General features: G+C 59.6%; 1 protein-coding gene across 2 annotated transcripts; it reads left to right on the forward strand.

Moving 5' to 3' along the window:
* The first annotated feature begins 601 nt into the window (after positions 1-601).
* Ccdc197 (coiled-coil domain containing 197) lies at positions 602-22,150 on the forward strand. Of its 2 annotated transcripts, none has more exons than XM_047540980.1 (8): positions 602-656; positions 9,921-9,981; positions 12,818-13,064; positions 14,087-14,169; positions 15,718-15,890; positions 17,071-17,205; positions 18,271-18,387; positions 20,964-22,150. In XM_047540980.1, exons 3-8 carry the CDS (start codon positions 12,934-12,936, stop codon positions 21,159-21,161), a joined length of 837 nt encoding a protein of 278 aa, XP_047396936.1. In that variant the 5' UTR covers positions 602-656; positions 9,921-9,981; positions 12,818-12,933; the 3' UTR covers positions 21,162-22,150. The 2 variants fall into 2 exon arrangements, with proteins under 2 accessions (XP_047396936.1, XP_047396935.1); XM_047540979.1 differs by lacking the exon at positions 602-656 and adding an exon at positions 5,289-5,523.
* Positions 22,151-22,506: the final 356 nt, after the last annotated feature.

The following is a 22,506-nucleotide window of genomic DNA, read 5'->3' on the forward strand; positions in this document are numbered from 1 at the left end:
AATGAGGGAAAAGTTCAGGGCAGAGGCTGCTCCAGGCAAGTGCCCCATAAATGTAACTATTATTATCTTTTCCTCAAGGCACAAGGGAGACGCCCTAAGCCCTACAAGAGCCAGGCCATGTGTCACTGCGATGCATGGCCCCTGCCCATGGAGGCAGCGAGCAGAGGAGGAGAGCAGGGGCCAGTGGGGAAGGGGAGCCAGTGCAGAGGCGCAGGGAGTGTGGGGGTGGCAGAGGGAGGATGGGCTGAGGCGCACAGGGAGGAGGAGGATGGGAGCAGCGGGAGGTCTCGGGGGAGGGGTGGAGGACTGGCAGGGAGTGGAGTGGGCACTGGGAGGCTCAGAGCTGCAAGGCTGCCCTCGTCCAGGGGCACAGTGGGTGCAGGTCCAGGCCAAGGACCAAAAGCCAAGGCCTGTGACAACTCCCCAGGAGTTAGAAGTGGCCAGAGCGCAGAGGGCGGGGCGCGGCCTCACGGGGCTTGAAAGGAGGCCGGTGCTGTGCCAGGGGACTCTGGGTTCCCAGGGGTCTGGGCCCTGTCCCGTGAGAGGCAAGGGGCAGCTCCTGAGCAGGTCAGAACCGGTCACCTCTCTTCTTTCATTTCCACAGCCCAGTGCGCGGTGTCTCAGTGGGCGAGTGCAGAGCAGGACCTGAGGCTTGGGTGAGCGTCTGGGAGCTCTTGGGTGGGACAAGCCTGTGGAGACGAGCTCCCAGGGCAGGGGCCGCGGGTGGGGAGACCCACCCTGGAAGTTGGTAGAAATCTTGACAGAGGTTTTGGATGCAGAAGGGCCCAAAACCCTGATGCACTGACAGCCACAGAGCAAGACCCTGAGGGGCGAGAGGCCCCCTCAACAGCTGGCCGTACCTGCTGGGCCTTGGCTCTGCCTCTTGCTAGGCAGAGGCAGCCTGAGAACCTGGGTCTGCGTGTGGCACCTGGGACTCTGACCTCACCTCCTGTCTGCACCTGACCTGGCAGGGAAAGTGCTCCAAGTAGCATCGGGGGACAGAGCCCGGAAGCATTAAGAAGGCCTGGTTTCCTCTTCCAGGCCATGCTGGCCACCCCAGGTGCTGCCAGACCCAGGCTCCGCCCTCTGTGCCCAGCAGGTTGCGTGGGGTGCGGCCGGAGCCTCCTTGTTCTCAGGATGCCCTCTGCGTTGGCTGAGGCTTGCTGCCTGCGCCCAGGCCATGGGAGGCTCTGCTGGCAGGACTGGGACAGGCCAGGGCATTTCTTGCTCTACCTTCTCTGCAGCCCCAGGCAGCTTCTCACAGGCTCCAAGGTCACCTCTCCCCCCCCCGCCCCCGCCCCCTTGGCTCTGGGGTGGGAACATGCTCTCTCGGTGCCCTTGACCCTGCCTACTCCTCTGCCCCTTCCTTAACTTCTCTTTGGTCAGCCTTTTTCATGAGCCTGCCATGTCTTACCTAGGGATTATCAGATAAAATAAATTAAATTAAATTAGTTAAATTTAAATTTTGGATAAATAACAAATACTATTTATAGTATAAGTATTGCCCAAATATTGCATGGGATACACTTAAACTACACAATTACTTGCTGCTTATCTGAAAGTCACATCTTAGTTTTCTTTCTCAATTGGACAATCCTTTCAGGGCTCCTGATTGGTGCCTTCACATGCCTCTCAGCCGCCCTTGACCACAGGAATAGCCACACAGAGACAAGGGTTTGAACTGCTTCTTTCTCAGTTGGACAGTGGGAGTCTTCCCTGCAGCAGGAACCATGGTCTAAAGAAGAGGGGGGAGGAGATTGACCAAGGCAGCTCCCTAGCTTCCTGATATCAGCCCCGAATGCCCCCAGGGCCACAGGGATAGGTCCATAGGCAGGTCCTGGCCACTGGCAGCGGCATGGCAGAGGTGTGAAGGGATTAGGATCCAGGATAAGGATGTTTAGGGAGGGAATTAGGAAGATGTGGGGCCTTTATGTGTACTGCAAACTGGCTTTGGAGTCAGGCTGACTTCCCTTTCTGTTTCCTCCTAGCCATGTGACTTTAAGCCTGTTTCCTCATCCATAAAATGGGGATAATGATTCCTGTCGGGCAGTCTGCAGTGAGATTAAAGGAACTGTGCTCAGGACACTCAGACAGTGAGCAGGAGGAGGCACCGAGGTGCTGTGTCTTGCCCTTGGCATTGACCAAGGCTTGCTGCTGTGACAAATGAACCCCAAGCTCAAACAGCAGGGTTTTCCTCCCTCTGGAAGGGTCTGCGTAGCCAGTGTTTTTGATCAGCAAATGGTTCTCCTCCCTTTGGTGATTTGGGTCCGGGCTGCCTCCGCGGGCAACTCTGCCATTGTAAATGTGTCTCCCAAGGCTGCAGTCGTCATCTGTGTTAAGAAGGGTGGCCATGGCATGTGGGCCCTTCCACCACCTGGGCCTGGAAGAGGAAGTCACCGCCCCTCACATCATGGCAGCCAGAACGCGGGCAGCGGCCACCTCCAACCAGACAGCTTGCGGGAGCTTTTCTAGCCGTGTTCCCAGGAAGAAGGGACAATGGGTCTGGTGGCAGCCGGCACACTCAACCATGCTCCTAACCCAGGAACTGACACTGCTAACAGCACCCAGTGTAAAAAGTCCTGATAGTCCCCAAGTGAGGTCACGATGGTGACATGTAGACAGTGTAGAGTAGGTACCCCAGAAACAGGCCCTGAGATGAGGATTTGAGTTCTGATTGTGTGTTTAAGAAGAGATCTGTATCAGTACATTTTCCATTGCTATAACAAAATACCCAAGGCTGAGTGATTTATAAAGACAAGGTTGTTCAGTAGGCTGAAGGTCCAAGACTGGGAAACCCGTAGGTTGCCTCTGGTGAGGGCCCTTTGGGTGGGTTACTCCATGACCGATGGCATCATGGCTGGAGAGCATTCAAGAGGGAGAGATTGCATGACACGACAGAGGCCAGAGAGAGGTTCAAGGCCAGGCTTGTCATTTACCAGAGCTCACTCTCCACGAAACTAACTGGGGTCCCCTGAGAACTGTGTCAGTCCCTTCCTAGGGCAGCACCCCCACCAGGCCCCACCTCTTACACCCGTCAGTCAACCACACTGAGGACCAAGCCTCTGCCACAGCTACACCTGGAGACAAGTCACACCCAAACCATAGCAGGACCCCACAAAACATGGCAACGGAACAGAGAAGTGAGACGGGGGAGCAGAGTCAGCTGACAGGAGCGCGTCAGGCCAACGGAGGGCCTGAGTCAGTGCCTCGGATTTGCCCGTTGAGGAGGCCGGGCTGGGGCCTTGAAGCTCCAGCCGGTGGTGGAGGGCTGGGCCTGGCACCGCAGCCTCTATAACCGGCAAAGGAGGCTCAGGCAAGGCCGGCAGGGACTGCGGTGGAAGCCCAGTGGTTGTGGGGAGGGCACATGAAAGGGACCCCCAGGATCTGTGACAGTCATCTCATGCAGAGGACCCAAGATTCCCTCTCGACTGGTCCCAGGAAGGTCAAGGCCAGCATCGACTCCCAACCTGTGCCATGTCCATCGCCTGCGCCCCTGTTCCATGACTCACAGAAGCAGGGTCACAGAGCTAGGAGACCGCCGTGTGGCCGCGGGCTGAGCGCTTGTCTTGGAGTCCACAAACCTGAGTTGGATCCTGGGGCTGAGCCTTCCAGTTCCAGACCGAGGTTGAATCTCCTTTTCTCCCCTCGGTCCATTCTCTGTTCACCACTGAATTTGTGGCTTTGCCGCTGCTGGTCCTGAGGATACAGCTGGGGGCGAGAGACGGCCTGCCCCCTGAGGCTCACAGGCTGGACCACACATAAAGGGAGATGGGCGAAGCTCTGGGTCATCCCTGCTTTGCAGAAACCAGGGGGGTGGAGGCCTATAAAGGTCAAAAGGAGGACTTCCAGCCCAGTCCCCAGGGTGAATTCAGAATACTGTGCCCAGTGCAGCGGTCCCTGGGTCGGAGACGCCCGCAGGTTCCTGTCTGGAAAATGGTACAATCACCACTGAGACGTTGGAGACCAGGACACAAGGTCAGGATTGCCTCCAGAACCTGCAGACCAGCGCACAGTGAAGATGCAGGCCCTGGCTCTAAACCGATTCCGAGTTTCAAGACAGCGACAGAGGGAGGCCAAACCTGGGGCCTCTGAGTGCAGGGCCCCCTGAGTGCAGGGCCCCAGGTGCCTGCGCGCCAGTGAGGTCCTGCAAAGGTTTCCATAAACTGCTGTGCTTGGGCCACCTGGGGGTGGCTCGGGAAAAGAACAGCAAGGTCAAATGCACACACCACCAATGTCCCCTTGCTGGGGGGGACCAGGCCCATCCTCCAGTCATCGAGAAGTCAGGCAGCGGCTGCAGATCCTGGGGAGTAGAACAGATCGCTCTCAAAAGGGCCATCTGGCCCCTGGACCTGGGCTGGGGCCCAGAACCCTCTCCCAGGTCAGAGGCATTGGTGGCCTGGGCCCCAGGATGAGAGGCACAGACTGGACGAGGACAGCAGGCTGCTGGGTGACGCCTGGGACATCCATGAACCTGCTGGGGCCAGAGCATGCTGCCACCCAGGGTACCAGTTGCCGGGTCCCAAGCCTCTCCCCAGGGCGAATGCTGCTCAGAGGCGGGGGCTTCCGTACACGCGGCTCTCGGTACCCAGGATGCTCTGCGAAGCCTGCGGCTGGCCCTCCTGCCCCCACGGCTTCGTTTCATCCAAGTGCAGACAGTCCCCTGGCCAGAGTTGGGACAAGTCAAATGATGGCTTGAAACTCACCTTGACCTTGCTTCTCATGCAATGGGTCCTGAGGGCCGCCAGGATCTAGCCTGAACGCTCCCTGTGTCTCCTGGGGTCTCTCCTGGACCTACTCAGATGTGCTGTAGGTCAGGAATCTGGGGGGGCTCATCTGGGTTCTCTTCTAGGGCCTCATGAGGCCAAGGTCAAGGTCTAGGCTGTGCTCCACAGGCTCTGGGGAGAAGCCACTCTCCAGCTTTCCCAGTGTTGCCGGCTCAGTTCCTGCAGCCCTGGAACCGAGGTCCCATTTTCTTGCTGACTGTTGGTCAGGGACCATCTTAACTCTAATGGATTCTTTGGACTTTGCCCATGACCCCTGGCATTTCAGCGGAGTCCCTCCCACACTTCAGATCCCTGCACCCACCGCATCATCTGCTACCAGAGAAAATGCTGTCTTTAAAGGGCCCTAGCCAGGGAGGGTTTCAAGGTCCACTGATTCGTGACCTTGATGACATCACACAGTCCCTGATACTGTGAATGAGGACATGCTCACAGTCACAGCTGTGAAGTATTGTCACTTACAGGGCACCTGGGACCTGGCCACCTCCTTGGTCCCTTCCGTCTGTGGCTCCTCAGCACCACGCGCTCCTGGTCCCCTCCCTCCTCACTGACTTTCCTGCGTGGCCAACATTTTTAAGAACATCGGGATCCCTGAAAACATAAGAAAAAGGGCTGGGTCCAGGCCACCCAGGAAACTGACAGAGACACCCCAGCTGGAGACTCCAGTCGTCCCCGCCCCTGCCCCGGGGGTGTTTGGGACCTCTCCCTCCAAACCCAGCGGATGGAGGACCACCTGGGTCAGGTATGCCTGTGGGAAGTTTTGGAAAGTGCCAAGTCGCCCTCTTGTGGGCTATGAGGGGACAGCTCCGAGGGACAGGGGTGAAGTCGGGGTGGGTGACCCAGACTGAACTGGCCCTTTACCCTGCTAGGCTGGAAAGCATGCAAGAGAGGCCTGGCCTTAACCAGAAGTGGCTTGTGAACAAAGAACAGCCACAGGAGCTGGATGCGGAATGTGGAATAATAGAGATCACAGCAACCGATGCTCAGTGCTTTGTGGACATTGACTAATTTAATGTCCACCACAGCTGGAGAGGCAGCTGCTACAGTACCTCCCACTTCTGCAGTTTCTCTTTCCAGTTTCAGTTACTTGTGGCCAGCGAGGTCCTAAAATATCAACTAGAAAATTCCAGAAATAAGCATCTCACGCTTTTTAAATTGCGTGTCCTTCTGAGTAGCATGATGAGACCTTGGCCATCCCACTCCATCCAACCTGGGACACCAATCACCCCTTGGTGCAGTGTTTCCATGCTGTGTGTGCTACCCTCCCGCTGGTCACTTAGTTGCTGTCTCATCTTATCAGATTGACTACTGTGGTACCACAGAGCTTGCGTTCAGGGACCGCGTCTCTTACTGGCTAGGGACCCCGAAGCAAGAGTAGTGCTGCTGGCTGTTTTATTCCAGTCATGGTCGTCACTGCTCTATTTATTATTAGTAGTATTGTTATTATTTTTCAGTGCTGGGGTTGAACCCGGGGCCTTGTGCTATCTCCCAGGCCTATTTTGTTATTACTCATTTGTCTGATTTACAAAGCAACCTTTTCACAGGTATGCGTGTCTGGGAAGCAGCAGTCTGCGTGGCTGTCACACTCTCCGCAGTGGCAGGCATTGCCGGCCGCCTCCTCCAGGGCTAGGCAGGACTCCTGCATCCTCAGCCTCGTTTCGCAGAGGCAGAAACGGAGGCTGGGTGAGGTGAGGCTCAGGCGAGGTCAAGGGCTCGTGATTGAAGAGCAGGTGACGGGCCCGCCCTCGTGCTCCTATCCTGCCGGAACCTAGAGCTCCGGCAAGGCTGTCATTTGGATCGGGAATGTTCCCCAGAGGCTCCCGGGCTGGACGCCTGGACCCGGCACGGCCCTCCGGGAGCGGCGGGGCCTCTGGAGTGACGCAGGCCTCCAAGGGGGCGTGGGACCCAGGCTCCTCCCTTCTCTTGCTCTCCTCCTGACCTCGAAGGCAGCAGCCTTGCCCAGCGGTGGGCAGCCGCCACGCCATGCCACCCCCATCCCGAGGCCCAGAAGCAGCAGGTCTGCCGGATGAACCCTCCACACCTGGGACCCCAAAGGAGCCTCTTCTTTCCGAGGTGACACCTCAGTATGTGCCCAACCTCAGAGGCTCTCCTGGCCGAGTCCCCACGTGGAGAAGCAGCTGGACAGGGCTGGGGGTGTTGTGGGGGGCGAGTCTGGACTCACACAGAGAAGGCAGAGGCCCCGGCAGGCGGACTGGCCCAAGGTGGACGAGGCCACCTTGGAGGGAGGGAGGCCATTCCATCTCTGAGGTCCCGGCAATGACGCAACCGTCCTGAGCCTCTCGCCTACGTCACCACTAGGTGCTCACGCTCCCTCGTAAGGTACAAGTGTCCCCCGCACACAGGTGAGCAAACAGACTGAAGGAGATCGTGACTCGCGACGGCTACCCTGGAGGGGGCGTCGTGACTCATGCCCAAAGCCGCGTCCCTCCAAACCTGGGCTTGTACCACACGGCTATTGAGTGTGGGCTGTGTACAGTACGAGTCTGGAAACCGGGACTTCAGCAGGGACCCACCAGTCCGGTCCTGGCCCTTGTGGACATCACATTCCAGCTGGGAGGGAGATGACTCAGAGTGACGAGGGGGACCATGATTGTTTGGGGAGTTGCTCTGAGGAGGCAGCTTCTGAGCTGAGATCTAAAAAGCAAAAGGAAGAGAGCACTGTGAAGAGCCGGGAGCAGGGTGAGGTGGACAGAGTGAACCACAGGTGCAAAGGCCCTGTGGTAGGGAAAGGAGACAGGAAGTCCAACGTGAGCAGGATAGGAAGGCGGGGCCAGACCCCTCAGAGTTCCATCAACCAGGATTTGGCTTCATTTATGATTTAAAGCAGTGGCCAGTGGCGCTTCAGCAGTTTAGACCCGCCCCAGAGATACCCGGGCTGCACCTCCAGGCACCTTATTGTTAAGCTGTTAGGAGCTTGAAATCAGCGCAGTGGGAGAATTCCCACCATGGAGACTGGTGAGTGCCACAGGTACGCCTTTCCTCCTGCACAGGTGGGGTTGAACTGTCACCTGCCCATCACTAGTTTTGTGCCGGGAAATGGGGAGGTTTGAGTTTCTCTTTAAGAAGTGCTCCCCCTGGCGGCCAGCGCAGGAAGGCCCGTTGCTGGGGGTCCAGGGTGGGGAGATGGCGGGTCAATGGAAAGAAGCAGGTGGAGTCTAGAGATCCTGGAGGCAGAAACGGAGGCCTTGTAGGGACAACTTGCGTTACCGAGATTCAGAGAGGAAGGTGACGGGGCTCAACCCCAGGTCTGCAGGCCCAGTTCCTCTGTCCCCCAGGCCTCGGGTTAAGGGTCTGGGACAGGAGGAAACAGTGATGTCCCTGGCTGCCCCTCAGCCCAGCCCCTGAGGTCAGCCTACCTGTGTCATGGAAATGACAAGGGGGCACCCGGAAAGCAGGAGAACCCAAGCTTTATTTTACGCCGGTGGGCGCAGAGGAGGTTAGCGCTCCAAACTTCTGAGCGCTGAGCCACAGTTTCTCGCGATATTTATGGGTTATTTGAGGTCAGCGGAGACCCAGCCGATCACTGGGGCTCTTTCCTCCTTTTTTAAAACGATCCCTAATCTCTGCGGCTGAAGGCCTGCGCACAGAACCCAGGGGGAGAGAGCCTCTCCACAGACGCCTCTTCCACCTCAGGAGGAGTCAGACCAGGCGGTCACTGACAGCGCGCGGGGTAGGGACCCGGCTAGTGAGGCTGCCTGCAGGAAGGCCGGGGGGCCGCCCACCCTCCGCAGGCACTGGACTCTTACCATAAGGTCTCCGAGATTCCGTTTCACAACCAGGTCTGGTCTTGCCCTCACAGCTGCCCACCTGCCTCCCAGGGAGGGTGCTTCCTCCGAGACGCCGCAGGGAGGTGGGACAAGACGGAAGAATCACCACGACACTCTCCTGGACCCTGGGAAGCCCAGCCCCCCGTGACTGTAGCCAGGGCCCCTATCCTCCTGCTCACAAGGGCTGTGTCTCAGGAGAGCTGGGCCAGGGGTGGCCTCGGAGTACCCCAGGACCTGCTTGGGTGACCCCCGGCTCCAGAACCTGGAACTCTCCTGGTCCCGGATGAGCGTGGGAGCCTGGGGCCCAGGACCGGGCCAGGCTGAAGCTCAGAGGAGCAGGACCCGGGCCACTGGCTGCTCCCGGTTTTGCTCTGTTGTATCAAGGATGGAGGGAAGGGCCAGGTGGATTGCCCAGATTCTACCTCAGTGAGCAGGGCAGGAGGCAAGAAATGCCAGACTCAGCAAGATTTAGGCAGAATCAATAGGCCAAGCTTGTCTTCCCCATCCCCCAACCTGCCCCCCACACACTTCATAAAACGACTTTCTGCAGGAGCAGCTCATGCAGTCCCAGGGGCTGCTGGTATCTCTACTTTGCCTTTCAGCAACCTGAGGCTCAGAGAAGCTGTGTGCTTTTCCTTATGTCACACAGCTGGTAGCCCATTGACTCCACAGCTGCAGCCTTACTCTGCATCCTGCGCATCTCTCTGGCTGGGGACTAGCTGACTTTGTCTCTCTTGGGGACATTTGGGATTGCAGAGAGGATGAGGTTGGAATTCTGAGCAAGAGAAGTGTGATCTGGTCCTTTCCCCTGATGCACCTAATAATCCAGGCCCTAAGGGCAAATTCCAGCACGGCTTGTTCAGGCTTTTAGAGAGGCAGGCTTCATTGGTTTTACTGCCATTGACGGACAGCTCTGTCCCAGCTCCTAAACTCCCAGACTTGCCTTGGATTTATCACCCAAGGCCCAGAGCATAGAGACCCGGGCCCTCCCCAGCTGTGTGACCTCGTAGCTGGCCATGCCTCTCTGCAGGAGGAAGAGAGAGAAGCTGGCACTGAAGTGTCCCTGAGGCAGTTCAGGGGACTTGGGAGGAGCCGGGCGGCGTGAAATAAGCGGGTCTGAAATCCTGGACCTGGGTCAAATCCTCGTGCAGGGTCTGTGCGCAGGTCTGTGCTCGGAAGAGCTCACGTCGGTTTTACACGCTGCGGTCACGTCTTCAATTCCTAGTTTTGGAAGGAGAGCTTGGCGTTTTCATTTTGCTCTGGGTCCCACCACTGATGTGGCAGCCCTGCTCCCAGGTCCTAACCCTGGGCGGGTCAAGCTGTTCTCCATGGTCAGTTTTCTCATCTGCAGAACGGAGCCGTGCTGCCCCACCTGGACATCGCCCTGAGAACGGAAGGACAGCACCCTCCAGGTAAGGAGCCCGGGGTGCTGACCCATGACAGGCCATCCCTGGTAAGCAGGACCGGCACCCTCTAGGGGCTGCCGAGGGAAATGTCCCTCTCCTAGCCTCCTCTGTGGGCTCTCTGGGGGCTTTGAGGGACACTTCAAAGTGTCCCTCCCTGGGAAGCACATGGTTCTGCCAACACCCCAGCCTCCTGCCTATGGCTCTCAGGGGCCAAACGCAGTAGGGACCTCAGCTTCTGGGCAGCGAGTTGTGGGGTTTGGGGCCTGGGAAGGGATGTGGCTGCTCAGCTGCTCCAGCATCTGCTTCTGGCCAGAGGAGGGTCAGGGTCTATTGCCCAGGTGGAGACCCTGACGCCCAGAGGTGCTGATGGAGTCCCCAAGAACAGCCTCCCAGCTCTATATCATGGTTGATGGGACCCTGTTGATCAATTTCCAAGTCCTAGAAATTCGACTTCCCGGATGGTTCTGGATCCCAACTCCGTGGATGGACAACTGAGCTATTCCCTAATCGTGGGAACTCGGACAAGTTATTTAACTTCTCTGAGTCTCGGTTTCTCCATTTGTGAAATACCATCTCCGACCTTGTGGGGGGTCCTGAGGATTAAAGCAACCCCACACAGAACGTGCTGGAACCCTGCCCACACTCCGCACACTGGGCTCCTCGACTCCAGCCACCCTGAGCCGGGAGCTTGCACCAGTGCGACCGGGTGGGCCGTCTGCCAGCTTCCTGTGCCCTCTGGTAACGTGCGAGGCCCTGGGCCTGGCTCCCGGGCCGCCCGTGGTGGATGCCTGTGGATTTTGCCGCACAGGGATCCCTGGTTCCTGGGGAGCAGCCCGGGACTCGCTCTGGGAAAGCTGCAGCCGGGCGCAGGCTCCCAGGACGGGCTGTCAGTCAAGCCGAGCGGGGAGCCGTGCCCCAGGCTGCGTCGACTGGCTACTCCCAGGGCTCTGGAGCAGGAGAGGACCCCACGCTCCCCACCTCCCTCGCCGCCTGCCAGCCACTTCCTCTCTGCCCACAGCAGCCCCGTCACCCTGCCGCCAGCGACACCCTCGGGCTCCTGCCAGAAGCTCCTCCAGCCTCAGCCCAAGGCCTCCTGCCTGCCTCCACCTTCGAGGCTCTGCCTGCCTCATGGTGGCCTCCCAGGCTCTGCTGGGCCTTGCGGCTCCTGCTGGCAGAAGCCCTTCCCACCAGCACTGGGGCCTTCTCTGCCACCCTCCCCGCTCCACCAGGGCCCTCCTGCTGGCAGCGCCGGGGGGCCTCTCCCCTCCGCACCCCCGTCCCCACTCAAGGGCCTGCCTCCCTCCCTTGTCTGACTCAGAGCCAGGAAGCTGCCCACCATTCTCAGTGGGCCCCACACACATGCCACGGGTTCTAAGACCAGGGCAGCTCCCTTGGCACCTGCTCCTGACGTGGGGCTGGCAGGGGCTGAGTCCATTCCCTATCGATGAGCGCTGTCGAGGGGAGTGAGGCGCGGGAGGTGGGAGAAGCCCCAGCTCCTAAGGAGCCCGCCCCTTCTGCCCCCACCCCCAGGAGCTTCGGCCGTCCGTCCGGAAACCAGTCCAGCCCCCCCATGTCCTGACCCCTGCCTCAGCTCCAGCTGCGGACCCTGCTTCTCCCCCAGCCCTGGCTTCTGCTGCCCGCCATGCGCTGGCTCTTGGCCCTCCCCAGGCCCAGCCTCCCCCTCTGCCCGCCCTGAGCTTCCTCCCTCCCCTCCAGAGTCTTCCTCATGAGCTGGGGCTCCCCAGAGGCGGCTCGGGTCGGTCTGGCCCGCTGGCAAGGCAGTGTGCAGGGTAAGGTGCAGGAGGGGCACCAGACCTAGCACGGGCCCATCAGCCCTGGCAACGGGTACAAGGCCGACCCCTTGAGGCAGGGGCAGGTCCCAGATGAGTCCTCCTGCCTGACCCCTGCAGGCTGGGCCCTGAGTCCTGGGGGAGCGAGCGAGCCAGGGAGCTGGGGAAACGCCCAAGCATCAGCCCCCAGAATCAGGCGGAAGCGGGTGGGAGGGAGAGTGGCAGGCCAGGCCAGTGGGATTCGGGCTGCCACAAGGCCATCAGGACCTCCACCTTGACTATAGTGACCAGCCTTGAAACAGAGGCCACAGAGGCCACAGAGCCCGAGCCCCCCATGGGGAGACGCCTCTCCAAGGAACTGAGCCTGGAGGGCGGGGTGGGGCGGGGGTCGCAGGACGTGCGGACTCTGGCCCTCCACACAGGGCCACACACAGGGCTGTCCTGAGGACAGAGCCAGCATTGTGATGTCACAGCCCGACTGAGGCTGTGTGCTTGGGACGGTGGGTGAGTTGGCTGGGCCCTACCTCCTCCTGTGCTCAGGAAGCCATGTCCAATGCCAGGGGGTGGACAGGCTGGGCACAGCCCTCCCCGCTCTCTGCTCCCTGTGCACTGGGGCTGGCCAGCAGCTGCCAGGTAGTCGCCCTTGCACCCCTGGGACCCGCTGGCCATGCTGTGCTAAGACCCTGCTGGCTCGCCCTCGTCCCCTCTGGCCTGCGGCTTGTTGGAGGTGTTGGTCTCGGTCCCCAGCCCAGCTCTCTGAGCAGACCCTCGGAGCTTGCCCCAGGGGTGGGCGCGAGGGGGCGCAGAGCCATGATAAAGGGCCCTCCCCACGCAGGCTGCTCTCTGAGCCGGGCCTGCACTCACCCCAGGGCTCTTTCCCAGCCCCCCTTGGAGGATCTGGGGTGATGGGGCCGCACAGAGCAGCACTCTGAGTCCCATATCCCAAAGGCCCTGGACCAGATTCAGTGAGCCCAGCGTCCAAACCCAGTTCTGCTGTGTGACCTTGGCTGGGGCGCAGCCCCTCTCTGAGCCTCCTTTCCTTTCCTCTGAAGTGGGATTGCTCACCCCGCTGCGGACGACTGTCAGGAGGATGACGAGAGAGCCGCTGCTGTGATAGTCCAATCCTGCGACTCCGCCTCCTGCAGCTCACGTGCCTCCTTCCTCCAGCATGGCCTCGGGGGGCGAGGGAGCGAAGCTGGTGGCCATGGACACAGGCCAGGGAGCTGGCCCGAGCAGTCCTGGCGACATAGAAGGGGACCTGCAGGGGCTGCTGCAGGAATTCTGCCAGCTACAGTCCAAGTACGCGCAGTTCCGGGCCTGCCGTGCCCCCGTCTGGCCAGCCCCAGTGCCACCCAGGGGCTGGGACGTGCGGGACGGCCCCACAGAGCCCAGGGGACCAGGAGGCCGCAGAGCCTTGAAATCAGTCCTGCTGTGGCAGGAGAGATGAGAGGGCGGCCACCGTCCCTTGACCTCAGGTCCTGGCCAGTCCCCGCCTGCAGGGCTGAGTCTCCTGCTCATGAACGAGGGGCTGCAGGTGGCCATCCAGGTCCGCTGGACCCCTGGAAGCCCGTCTGTGAGGTGGTGGCAAGGGACGGGCCTGCGAGCACTTTCTGAGGCAGAGGTCCAGCCCTGCATCGGAGCTCAAAGGCCTGCGGCCCCAGGAAGGGCTGGCTCGCCAGCCGCGGGGCGTTTTCCCTTGAGAAAGACTCTCCCTGCGTCCCCAGGATTTGCATAAATAAGAGGACAGGCTCCAGAGAGGCAGAGGGCCTTGCCTGGGTCACCGGGGTCACTCCAAGAGGCCACTACAGCCCCTGTGGGCAGAGACAGGCCCTGCCCTGCCCTCTGCCCTCGAGTGCTGCCCTCCACGGGGCCCAGAGTAGGCAACTGCCTGCTTAGAGTCCCTCTGAGAGTCCACACAGCGGGGCGCGGGGGCCCATGTGCTCCTGGCCAGCTGTGGGGGCTCCTCTCCTACCCCCATTTCAGATGGAGAACCCGGGACAGAGAGCGGGCACCAGGCCAGGGTCACCAGAGAGGAGGGGTGGTCTGCCTCCTGGGTGGGCCTTGGCCACCACCTCTCCACCTCCAGGAGGGGCTCTGTGGCCTCCAGCACCAGAAAGAGGCGGCTGTCCCCCCGCAGCCCTTTTTCGCTCCCCGACCTGTTTGTGGCCCAGTTTGCTCAGCAGTTAGATGGGAGGGGAGGCTGATAGGCGGGAAGTGACCAGCCAGCACAGGACCCAGCTGGAGACCCACAGCGGCGGCCCTGGCAGGGGGCCTGCGGGACCTGTGGCCTCCCTGCCATGTTCTCCCATCTGGCCCTGCAGGCAGAGGAAGCTGAAGAGAGAGGTGGAGAAGCACAAGGTGTTTGAAGACTATCTGATGAAGGTCCTTAAGGAAATCCCCAAAGGTATGTGTCTTCCTAGGTCTCCATGCCCGGGCCTTCTGAGCAGCTCATCTGCGCAAAGGCCACCACCACTGAGCAGGGCCTGGGCCCCTAGTCGGACTGCCTGGTCCCGACCTGGCCCCACCTCACCCTGGTTCTCCTGCTAATGAAACAGCTATAGTCATGTCGACCGAATAAACTGGTTCTCCTGTGCCTGGAGCCCAGGGCCCACTCTCCACAGCCAGACCCTTAGCCGTGTCCGTGACCACGGTGGGCGGCTCCAGCCAACCCCAGATCAGGTCTGTCCCGTGCCGGACTTGTCCTGCCGAGTCGTCATTCCCTAGCAATACAGAATAGCACCTGGTCACGGAGCGGTCACCTCGCTCCAGGTAGCATTCGGACGTCAAGCACACACAGGACGGGCAGGTGCCAGGTGAACGCCACCTCATTTTACATAAGGGACTTGAGCATCCTGCTATCCCAGGGGTTTCTGGACACCTGCCCCCAGGATACTGATGGACGACTGTTCTGTCCGTCTGTGGCTTTTTGGTTTTGCTATTGTGAATTCAGAGTGGGCGTCTGAAAGGGGATTTACTATTATTTTGTCTTATCATAATTTGTACCACAGTCCACTGTTCCAAGTGCAGGAAGCTCATTAGAAAAGGGGAGAGAAAATTTTTATTATTACTATTTTTAATATTATCAAAAATAAAAAATAATTATTAACATGCATTAAGTATTTACTCTGTGCTAAGCTCTTTAGCAGATCTTCATTATACCTCCTTACCAGCTTTGGGCTACTGTGCCACCCAGGCTCAGAGAGAGTAAGGAATCTGCCCAAGGTCACCCAGCCAGGAAGGGGTGGGTGGGGCACAGCCTGTGACTCTTCTGTCTTTGCAGCCACTGTGCTCAGTGCCGTAACGAAGGCACTGGCCAGGGCCCGTGGGAGCCCCAACCCTGCCGAGGGTCAGAAAAGGCTTCCCAGAGGAGGCAATTGCTCATGGGGCTCAAATGAATTCAGCAAAGAGCCCTGACTGGGGCCCTGGGCGCACCGGCGGGTTTTGGCGCCGCTCCCGTGGGCAGGAGCTGGCGGGGGCTGCTGGAGAAGGGCTGGGACGGGGCCCCTCGTGCCAAGCCAAGGGCCTGCGTAGGGCTGCGGGTTGAGGTGGAGCTGGAAGCAGAACCAGCCTCCAGTGCAGCTCAAAAGGCCTCCTGGTCCGGGGCCTCCTGGGTTCAGCAGTTCAGCTCTACTCAGCTCCCGGAGTGAGTGGCCAGTGGGGCTGGAGACCTGCTGGCCCGAGATGGCAACAATTCCTAGCCCTGTCCTCAGCCTCCCCCGGTCTGCTGTTTCTGCTCGGGGACAGTCCCTGCCTCCCACGCTCAGCCTCTGTGTGGCCTTGCCAATGTCCAGACTTCTCTGGAAGAGCAGGGGATGGACGAGGATCCCAGAGTGCCGCCGGCCTGCTGCTGCTGTCCAGGAGCCGGACTGGCCCGGCGGTCAGGCCCCTCTCAACTCAGAGCGCCAGCAACAGCAGAAATCCCGCCCGCCCTGCTAGCGCCCTGTCTCCACAGGCCTTCGGGAGGAGCCGGAGGAGGCCCTGGTGGAGGCCATGGTGGAGCACTACGGGAGGCTCTTCACCGCCAGCCAGGAGGCCCAGCAGTGCCTGGAGGCTTTCTCCCAGATGAACCAGGCCATCCTGCAGAGCCTGGAGTTCCTGGAGGAGGGCCACAGGGCTCTCGTGCCAGTAAGTGCTACCTGAAGCCATTCAGGCCCGGAGCTGCCACTGGGCCCGTTCCCTGCGCACCCTGGGCCTGGGCCTGGTCTCCCTCTCTCTCCCTTTCTGCTGACCGACTCGGGGTCCCTCGCCACTCCGCTGTGCTTCAAGGGCCTCCTGTGTGGTAGAAAAGCCATGAGCTCTGGACGCAGGCAGACTGGGGTTCCAATCCAGTCCACCACTGGCCAGCTGCATGATTTGTTTATGCCCTGTCTGAGCCTCAGTTTCCATGTGTGTCAAATGGGCCGACACACCTCTAGTGAGGCACCCAACACAAACTGTGTCACATGAAGTGCTCAGAAGCACCATTCCCCACTCCTTTTCCTTCCTCGTCTCTCACTAAATGGTACCTTTGCCAGAAGAGGGGAGACATTTCGGTGAAGCCCACCCAGCAAAGGCAAGGCATCGTGGTGGTATCCTGCCATTGCCACAGGAGGAAGGGTGACCAGTTGCCTGGTGTGACCCACAGGGCCTCTGTGGGATGGTTGGGGAGTCTGCCCCCTGGTGGCAGCACTGCAAAACTACACCACTTGGTAGCTTTTTTTTTCCCTTTGAAGACAGATTCGGTGTCCAGGGGGGACACTGTGAGGGGCACCGTGAACCGCACCTCATGAGTTTTATCTCATTTAACCTCACTCCACACCTGCAGGCAGCTGCTGTCACTCCTTGGGTGAGGGAGAGGTGAGAGAGGAGGTCATGCACGTGCCGGGTTGAACCCTGTCCTCACTTTCGAGGCTGAAGTTCTGCTCCTGTGTCCTTCCTGTTAACTGTAACTGCTTCAGAACACTGCAGGAAAACATGCCTCATCTGAACCCCTCAATTTTGGGGGGCGGGGGCCTCAGCTCTTGCCTTCGGTCGCAGTCTTGCTATTCTCACCTCTGAGGCAAGAAAAGCGAGGCCCCTCGTGTCTGCCCCATGTCTACCCAGCTCACAGCCCAGGGTCCTGCTGGGCCAGGCCTGGGCCCCAACAGGTCCGGTGCCGCCCAGCAGTCCCCAGCGGGAGCACACAGCCTGCCTGCCCTGGCTCGGGTGAGGGACGAGGGGCCTGTACTGCCCAGGTCCTCCCTGCGTCCCCTCTCAGACCATGGTGGGCAGAGCTGGGGTGGCCAGGCAGATGCTGCACCACCATGACCCAGCCCTCTCGTCACAGAGCCTGAAGATCCAGCTGTGTCAGCTGCAGAAGAAGTGTCACAGCAAGCAGTGGAAGAGCCAGCTGCTGAAACGCGGTGTCACCTGCCAGAAAGACTCTGTCTTGGACGCACGTCCGCACACCCGGAGCTACAGTGTGAGTCCTGTCTGCTGGCCTGGGGGACGTGGGGACTGTTGCCTCCCCAACCAGCATCACCCCAGCACAGACAGACAGAAAGACACCATCACACAGAGACACCGAGAGACATGGACACACACACACAGAGACATACAGACACAAAGGCAGACACACAAAAAGACACACACGTGCAGACACACATGCACACTCACACACACCACTTAAGTCTCCTCAACTTCTCTAAGATGGGGCGATATTACTTTACAGAGGGGGGAACCAAGGCCACAGATAGTTAAGGACCAAGCTCTGCCAAGAAGCAGGGCTGGGATCTGCTGGCCTTGTCTCAGGACCCGGAATTGTGCCAGGTGCTTAGTCAAACCTTACATGATATTTTTTCACTAATCATGGCATTTAAGTGAGTTACTGTGCACTGTCTTGGGTAATCCCAGTGTCTCTCTGGTCATGACCTGCCTATGCTTAGCGCGGGACCAAAGTCCTGACCAGGTGCCAGGCAGGGTGTCCAGCTTTGCCCCACCCTCTGCCAGCTCAGGGACAGGGACTAGCTTCCTCTAGAGCCCCGGGCTCCTCCCCTTAGCCAGAGCCAGCAGCCTGCACCCTTCCGGCCTCAGGGACTGCTGAGAGGCCGCCTGGGGCCCAGGCTCGGGCTGAGCACGGTGCCGGGCACCCTCCCCTGGCAGGATACAGTCACTGAGTGAGCGCAGGACATCTTGGCCTAGACGGGCTGTGCCTGTCACACCTGAGGGCTGGCTGCGGGGCAGCTGGACGGGGCGGTCATGAATCCTGCTGCATCTCTTTCTCTGAGCTCAGAGGCTGCAGCACTTGACCCTGATGCTGGAGGGCTAGGGTTCCTCCAGACCCACCGCCAGCCTCCCCGCCTGGCCGGGGAGGCCCGCCGATGTCTCCTCTGAGAGGAGGACCTTGGGGCTCCCTGGGGAGACACTCTTCCAAGCCCCGGGAGCAAAATACAGAGAGGCGGAGGAGGCTCCTGGCTCTGGGCACTCCTCGGGCTGGGGCAGGGCGCAGGGGCTGCTGGGAAGGAACTGAGCACCTGTCCCCCTGCAGAGCAAGGTGCTCGACTACTTGCAAGTGACCGTGGACAACATGGCCCAGCAGTGCAGCCGTGTAGCCCACAGGGCGCCCAAGAGCCGGGGACTCTTCTCCAAGCTCGATCTGATTAAGGTGAGGCCGGCAGTGGCCACTGCCCCACCCCTGCAGGCTGCAGCCTGACCCGTCCTGGCCTTTGCCCCCGGCCCCCATCCGCCCTCCCTCCAGGGCTGCGTGGTCGCGGTGCGCAGGGCCTTGGGGCCTCCTGAGTCTCCCAGAGAACTCGAGCACCATGGAGGGGTGGGGGTGGGGTGCAGAGGAGCTCCTGTCCTGCCTGGTCTCTCTGTGCAGCCCCCGGCGCACCCTGTCCACACAGTGTCCAGACATCGATGTTGCCTTCTGCACACCAATGATACTTGTGAAACATGCAGACACACCTGCACACTTGCACACACGAACCCTGGTAGGGTCGCGTATTTACACACACGAGTGCACGGGAAGGAGGTGTTCCGGGGACTGAGGGACCTGCCAAGTTCAACCAGGTTCACTCTGGTTCCTCTCTTAGTGGCCCCCGCAGGGACCAAATGAAGTATATGCTTCAGTGTTAGCGAAATAGTCTGAATCTCACAATCATCACGGTGGCGAATTCCAGAACACTTTCATCTCCCCCAGAAGATGCCCTGGACACCTGGCGGCTTCCCCTTAGCACACTGCTCTTGCCGTTCAGCCACATCGTAGCATGGATGGCCCCTTCATCACTTTTTATGGCTGGGTAATATTCCATTGTGTGGACAGTGCACATCTTTTTTTGTTCATTCATTACTTGATGGATGTTTGGCTGTTCCCACTTTGGGCTGGTGCTGCTCTGAACAGCGGACAGGTTTTAGTTTGTTTTTAGTGCCCTCGGATGCATGCCCAGGAGGGGACTTGCCATCTCTGCTCTATTTAATATTTTGAGGAAGTGCTGAGGTGTCTGAGCAACTCCATGACCCGGGATCGAAGCCCGAAGGCCCCGATTTCTCCACCCCATGGACCTCGGCATTGCCGGCTGTGTAGTTGGGCAGTCTCACTGTGTTCTCGGTTTGCATTTTCCTGATTGACTGATGACGTTCAGCTTGTAATTTTTATGTGCTTATTGGCCATGAGTCTCTTGTTGTTTGGAGAAATGTTTATTCAAATTCTCGGCCCATTACAAAAAATATAGCTATTCGTCTTTTTATAGCTGGGTTATAAGAATTCCTTATACACACTGGCAGATGAGTGATTTGAAACTATTCCCTCCCATTCTGTGAGTATCTTCTGACCTTCTGCTGCTGTTCTTGGAAGCACACAAGTTTTAAATCTTGATGAAATCCAGCATTTTCCCTTGGTGGTCCGTGTTTACTGGTGCTCTGCGGGTCGGGTCTAAGAAGCCAGTGCCCAAGCCAAGGTCAGGAGACACTCCTGTTCCCAGTGAGAGGCTGGCCCGAGCTCGGTTCCAGCCCATCAGCCTGCTTGCTGACTTTTACCCGTCCCACTCCAGCTTTTGCGCGAGGCTAGTCACTTGTCCTGATACCTTTGGAAAAAACGATTCTTTCCCCGCTGAACTGCCTCGTAACCCTGGCAAGGCAATCGACCGTGCGCATGAGGCTCGTTCCTGGACGTCAGCTCTGTGCCGTTGATCTGCACGTCTCTCCTCCTGTCAGCGTGGCCTTGTTTTGATGCAGTGGCTTTGTGGTAATGTGGGGGGCGCTGGGGTCGATCAGGGGCCTGGCCCGCACTGGCAAGACTCCCCCGCAGGACACCCAGCCCTTGGAGTCAGCTCTGAAGGGCAGCAGAGGAGCGCCGGCCTCGTCCTCTGCCAAGGAGGCTGGCCCACTGGAGCACCCCCAGCCTGAGCTCCGCGAGCCTGGTGCCGGGGCTCGGGGCACCGTCAGGACCCGACCTCCGCTCTCTTGCCGGTCCTCCTGGGCTCTGGCTTCATCCTCAGCCACGACTTGCTTCTGCATTTGAGGCAGGCTGGGCAGAGATGCCCCTCCCGGGATTCCTGGCCCTGGGCCCCTCCGGGCAGGTCTTTTCTCAAGTGCCCGCTGTTGACAGCAGCCAGCAGGTCTGAGTCCCACCAGAGTCCTGCAGGCCAAATCGAGGCTGCCAAGGCTGGGCACTTCCACGCTGGTCTCTCTGGTCGGCCGCCCTGCGTTTCTGAGTAAGGGCACGCTCACCTACAGAGCCACAGTGCACTCACTTGGTTTCCTCTCCAAGAAAACAGCAGAAATGACATGGTGACGTCAGGGAGCCCCAGGGGTCTCCCGTAACTATCACATCGGGCCTGGGGACCAATCTGTCAGTCACTCAACCAATACTAATGAAGTCGCCCAGAGCGCTGAGCATTGATAGGTAGTTTCTCATCTGGTCTTGAGAAATGAATTTCCTCCAGAGGGGGAGATGGCAGTCTGGTGGGAATCTCAGAGGAAACCATGAGAAGGGGCAGGTGGCCACATTCAGGAAGGCATTTCTGTTGCTACTAGGCTGTGCAAATTCAGACAAGTCACATAACCTCTCTGAGCCTCAGTTTGCTCACTTGCTGAGAGGCACTGGCACCAAGTCCTTTGCAAGGGCCCTTTTGAAAGTTATGGGAGATGTGGGTCAGACTTGGACAGTGCTCCGGTCCCTGGGAAGTGATGTCCAGGGGCCAGAGGCCTGTCAGGTGAGAGATGGATGTTCCTTCCCAGGAATTCATGATGGACAAAATGGAGACCGTGAGAATGAACTCATTGCTCACGAAACCCCGAGAGTGCTGGTCGGGAGACAGCCCCAGGGAGCACAGAAGCTATCCCAAGCCCTCCAGGAGTTGTCTGCAGAAGCAAGGGCCGGGCCCCAGGACCCCCTTACCCGAGGCCCAGACTTCGGACTGCCCCAGCCCGCGCTGATGGCCCGCTGCATCATGACCGGCCCGTTACCTGCTTCGCTCTTTTCTCTCCACCGCCACCCCGGGGGGCCTGGGGCAGTGAGGAGGTGGGCAGGGTCCTGGGCCTGGCTGGGACAGGCAGGGATCAGGTCGGGGCTGCATGGGTCAAGCAGAGAGGAGCAGGAGGGTGGCCGCGGCCAGGCAGGTGGCCGCGGCCAGGCACCCGCACACCCAGGGGCCCGGCTGAATTTCCTCCTGCTGTGGTGGCTCCTGAGACTGAGCTTCCCGTATCTGATTGGCTATTGCCAGCTCTGAGTCACAGCAAATCTGGAAAGAGCCAGCAGCCATGGGACACAGGAGCTGACGGGAGCCCAATGGGGTGCTGAGGTTGTAGGGTGCCCCCACCCCTGCCCTGGTGCCTCCTGCCCTCCCTGAGGGTCCTGGAGCTGTTCGGGGTGGCCGCTGCTCTCGGGGACACCTGGCAAGGCAAGGCCTCTCTCTGACCTGTTAAAGTCCTAGGGAGCCCCTCCCCCAAGCCCCTGCTCAGGTCAGGCTTGGAGAAGGTCCACCTACATGGAAGACACTGGCTTGGCTTCCTCCCGCTGTGGCCAGGGTAAAACCATCCAGCAACCCCCAGGCCCCAACATATGCAGCTCGGGGGTCATGCCGATGAGGTCATGCCAACTCACTGTTCCTCTGTCATTTATTTGGCTGGAGGTTTAGGCTGAAGGGCAGACGGTGAGCTGCACACAGAGGGAGTTCAGCGTGGGTGCTGAGGTTCAGCCGGTGGAGGCGGGACCGCTCTATTCCAGGTCTGGAGGGAGGCGTGGGGCGGGCAGCCTGCACAGGTCTTGGCCCTGAGTTCCTTAGGAAGCTAAGCATCAAGAAGAAGGCTGGGCACGGCAGGCCTTGCAAGCAGCTTGAAAAGAGAACCAAGGTCAGGTGCAGGGTTGCGTCTTAATCCCAGTGACTTGGGAGGCTGAGGCAGGAGGATTGCAAATTCGAGGCCAGCCCCAGCAACTTAGGGACACCCTGTCTCAAAATAAATGTTTGGAAACAAAAGACCTGGTGAGGTGTCTCAGTGCGGGGGACGAGGTGGGGAGCCTGGGTTCCCTTTCTCCCCTGCTCTTCCGACCCCAGCGGTGCGTCCCACTAACGCTCCAGTGTGGAGAACTGGGCTGAGGTCACACTTACATGCCGTCTCCAGAGGGGACCCCGCAGTGTGCACCCTCACGCGTCCTGGGGTGACGTGGGCGCTGCTGGTCCCCAGAGCACAGCTGGAGAACCTCTGCGCTAGTCCTGACCAGGACCTGTCCCAGCGGGGCCACAACACCCCTGCCTGGACTTCACTTTTCCACCTGTGTCCT

This window comes from Sciurus carolinensis, chromosome 2, assembly GCF_902686445.1.
Source record: "Sciurus carolinensis chromosome 2, mSciCar1.2, whole genome shotgun sequence".
NCBI classification, from domain to species: domain Eukaryota; kingdom Metazoa; phylum Chordata; class Mammalia; order Rodentia; family Sciuridae; genus Sciurus; species Sciurus carolinensis.